General features: G+C 41.3%; 1 protein-coding gene across 1 annotated transcript; it reads right to left on the bottom strand.

Annotated features, from left to right (window-relative positions):
• Window positions 1-247: 247 nt before the first annotated feature.
• LOC130994594 (laccase-14-like) lies at window positions 248-3,595 on the bottom strand. The gene is made up of 7 exons (XM_057919647.1): window positions 3,417-3,595; window positions 3,179-3,330; window positions 3,017-3,094; window positions 2,236-2,411; window positions 2,024-2,152; window positions 980-1,918; window positions 248-628 (listed from the first exon to the last, which is right to left on the bottom strand). The coding sequence occupies exons 1-7, from the start codon at window positions 3,516-3,518 to the stop codon at window positions 498-500; spliced, it is 1,707 nt and encodes a 568-aa protein (XP_057775630.1). The 5' UTR covers window positions 3,519-3,595; the 3' UTR covers window positions 248-497.
• Between the last annotated feature and the right edge of the window lie 320 nt (window positions 3,596-3,915).

The raw sequence follows: 3,915 nt of genomic DNA, 5'->3' as shown, positions 1-3,915 counted from the left end.
ATTTTAACAATTAGCTTCTAAATTGAGCAAGCACATAGAAATATCGTTTATATAACTCATATATAATTAAACTATAAACAATACTATAGTATCTTTATTAGCTAGCTAGGTTTAAGAGTTAATTACTCCACAACTTGGATGCCACGGTATCCTTTATTTATTTTATTACAATGCTAACAACTCTGACGAGAAAATGCAAAGCTCCAAACCATAAAGTTTGAAAAACACAAACTTAATCTCATGGACAAGAAAACAAATTAAGACTTTTATTTCATTACAACAAATGAAAATTCATCCCGATCGACATGTATTATTGAAAACACGAAACGCGTTACAAATAAAATTAAGAACAACATAAAAACAAGAGGCCAATACATCAACTTCTAGGGTTGACTCGACTGGATTATTTACGACTAGTTTTCCTTTACTGTGTGTTTCCAGGTCGTCCCAAAAATATAAGAGGATGATCCACCAACTCCCAAATAAAAAATAAAGAATTAACAGCGAGGCATATCCGGTGGCGGCGGCAGCATCTTCTCGTTGGCGCCTGGCCCGTCCCTAACGATAAACACCATCCCCATTCCCCAGCTCACGTGACGCTCGAAATGGCAGTGCATGAACCACACTCCTGCAACATTCACATTAATAATTATCATATAGGGTTAATTGAGTTATAATACAAGCCTGGTTAATTTTTAGTAAAAACTACAAATCTCTATCAATTCACCTATAAATAAATTGCACCTTCATGAAATTCAAACCTAATACCGGGTTAAGTGCTTTCACGTACGTTAAATGAGATTTTTAATTATTTGATTCTGATCCTAAGACCCCCAAACCAATTTCCTTTTTTATAATTTTTTTTCTTGTATTTTGTAGTATATTTTTTTATTTTTTAAATTTTAGCATCAAGTTTTTTTATTTTCTGCGTTCCCCCTGTTTGCATGTGTGTAAAAATAGTAGAAATTGATTAACAAACCTGGATTGTTAGCCTTAAACCTAATCGCCGTCCATCCATTTTCCGGCACGGCGATGGTCTCCATCAACGGCGGGTCGACGAGGTTATAATTGGGCGGGTCCCGGGTCCGGTTGAAGTTCCCGAAGCCGGATCCGACGACGTAGAAGCTGTAGCCGTGCAAATGCATGGGGTGGTCAATCCCTCCGGCGAGGTTGGTCCCTTGGAAGACGAGCTCCACCGTGGCATTGAAGTCGAGAATGTTGACCGCCGTCCCGTTCTGCGGCCTTGCCAGATCCCTGGGTATTGTTGTTTGCGTGTAGTTGAAGACGAAGCCCGGGTTGTCGGGGAAATCCGTCGTGTAGACGCCGCTGAGTCGCCGGTAGTAGGCCTGAAGGAAGTCGGTCTTGGGCAGCTGCAGCGTTATGTTGTTGATGCTCGCCATCAGCCGCTCCGCGAAGGGCCCCGCGCAGGAATCGTTGGGGCAGGGCCGGAGATTGATGGAGAGGGTGAAGAACAGGATGTCCGACATATTTCTGGGGACGTCGATGGGGTATTTTGCGTTGGCCAGGCTTCTTAGTTGGGAGGTGAAGTTGTGGGACGCGGCCGTGCTGTTGAACGGCGGGAAGGAGGGGAGGGCCGGCGTGGCCGGAGGGGTGTAGTTTCCCACGTACTCGATGATGCCGGTGGTGGTGGTGTTGTCGAAGTCGCCGCCGCTGGAGTAGACTCTGGCGGCCATGTAGTAGCGGCTGGGGGGCTGGTTGGCCACGAAGAGGAGGTCGATGGTCTGCCCCGGGGAGATGGCGACGTAGTCGGAGCGCAGGGGTTTCGTGTAGGCGGCGTCGGTGGCCACCACGGTCACATTGTGGTTGGCGATCTTGAAGAACATGATGTTGTTCATCACCGCGTTTACTAGTCTGATCATATAGGTTTTTCCCGGCTCCACCCTCAGCTTGAATGTGTCTGCATCAAAGTAAATTAATATTACTCAGTTGAGTAACAAGTTTTTTCAAAAAATAAAAGTTTATTAATTAATTACTAGTATCTGTTTTTGAGAAAGTAATCCACCTTGGCTTGAGCATGGATACAAGTCGCCAGGTTGGCCGTTGATGAGGAAACCATCGGAAACTTCTGGATCGCCGCCGGTGGCGAGGAATGTCTCCATGATTTCCTGCACGTCGCCATGAAACCAGTCTCCTGCAATAGAATTTAATAATTCCAATTAAATGAAAATTAAAATTGGTGGAATTAAAAATGAGTGCAGACATATATATACAAACCTAGTAAGATGGGAACTTCAGCATGAGGCTTAGCGAAAGGATATGTCTCTGTCCTGGGCGGCAGAATAATGAAGGCGCCGTAGACAGAATTCCGATACCACTCGCTGTGAGCGTGCCACCACAGAGTGCCTTCCTCGTCGGAGAGGACTACCCGTTGCCTGAAGCTCGTGCCGGGGCTGATGGGGCAGGGGCGGAGCCAGGCCCCTAAAGACAAGGGGGGCAGAACATGATAAGAAAATTTAACATAACTTTGATAAAAATAATTCTCTATGATCACTCATATTCTGAAAGCGACGTAATATCAAATCATTATCAACTGTCTCAAAAATTACTTTCTTAGTATAAGTAACTAATTAAACAATCATTCATCAAACGATCGCCCATTCGATTTCGAAGCTGACTTTGACAATCTAAATAGCAGAAAAAACTATTTCCACAGTTGTAGTTGTCACAGGTAAAACAAGTGTCAGTTTAATAAACTTATACACCAATGAATACACAACATCTTTTTTTGTCTTCACCATCTCCATTGCAAGACTTCTGAAATTGAGCAAATTTAACTTCTTTATTTTCTTTCTGATCTCCATGTTAGACAAAAGAAAAAGAATGTAGTTTATCAAACTCAACTTTTTTCCAATCTCCACATTTTGCCCATTTTTTCTCAAAATTTTGGTGGGGCAAACTTTAAAAAAAAAAAAAAATTATACATATATATTAATATAGTAAGTATGCTAATTTTTTTTTGAGGGGGGGCAATTGCCCCACCACCTCATAGTGTAGCTCCGCCCATGTGATGGGGCACTGTGTCACGAACTCGGGGCCGTCTGCCCATGGATATCGCGGCATTTTCACTCCATGCCTAGTTTTAATTAATACTCAAGTTTTATATATATTACAGTAATTCAGTAGTGGGGAGCTAGTAAATATTGAAATGAGTTTTTACCAGTGGATGGTTATATTATGGTCTGCACTGTTGATAACATCGACTATGACGAGATCTCCTCTTCTAGCATATATGGTTGGGCCCGGGAACTGCCCATTTATCGTCAGCATTGTCTTGTTGGTACACATCCTAGAGTGATTAGAATTCCCCAGCTGCAATAAATTTGAGTTTGGATTAATTACTACTTCAAAAAATTAACTAATTAATTAAAAGATTATATATGAATTCATTCACTTACCACAAACCGATAGCGACGAGTTGCGGCATGGCTCGGCGTTACGCCTCCGAGCAGAATGATACCTAAGAAACAGAGGAAGAAAAGCTTTGCAGTCGACAACATTTTCTGATCTTCTTTTTTTGTTTTCGTGTTGTAGTGTATCTAAAGTTTTCTTGGGTTTGTTGAGATTAATGAAAGGGAATTGTTCAGTATTTATAATGTAGATTGTAGTTTACATGTTTTGACTTGTTCTCAAGAAAACAAAAACGACGGCTGCGCTTTTATCTTATTGTTTATATCACGTTTTTTTTTTTTTTAATTTTTTTTTTTATAGGGAATTGTTGTTTATATCTTGTTAATAATGGGTCGTCGTTTGCAGAAAATAGTTGCATGGACTTATGTATAGATTGATCATTTCAAATATGTATCCGGTATTTGACTCCAACCATGAACAAATGAACAAAAATAAAGGGATAATCATATATCCACGCAGAGTATGGACCGAATATTTGATCAAACA

Source organism: Salvia miltiorrhiza, chromosome 1 (genome assembly GCF_028751815.1).
Source record: "Salvia miltiorrhiza cultivar Shanhuang (shh) chromosome 1, IMPLAD_Smil_shh, whole genome shotgun sequence".
Lineage (NCBI taxonomy): Eukaryota > Viridiplantae > Streptophyta > Magnoliopsida > Lamiales > Lamiaceae > Salvia > Salvia miltiorrhiza.
Note: the sequence above shows the minus strand (reverse complement) of the source record. Positions and strands in the feature narration are given on the sequence as shown.

Excerpts from the sequence above, each read along its gene's own strand:
- LOC130994594 (XM_057919647.1), bottom strand. The coding sequence starts at position 3,518 with ATGTTGTCGACTGCAAAGCTTTTCTTCCTCTGTTTCTTAGGTATCATT. Across the intron at positions 2,412-3,016 it reads TGCCCCATCACATGGGCGGA|CCCCGGCACGAGCTTCAGGC; the intron begins GCTACACTATGA and ends CTGCCCCATCAG. Across the intron at positions 1,919-2,023 it reads GTATCCATGCTCAAGCCAAG|ACACATTCAAGCTGAGGGTG; the intron begins GTGGATTACTTT and ends ACTTTGATGCAG.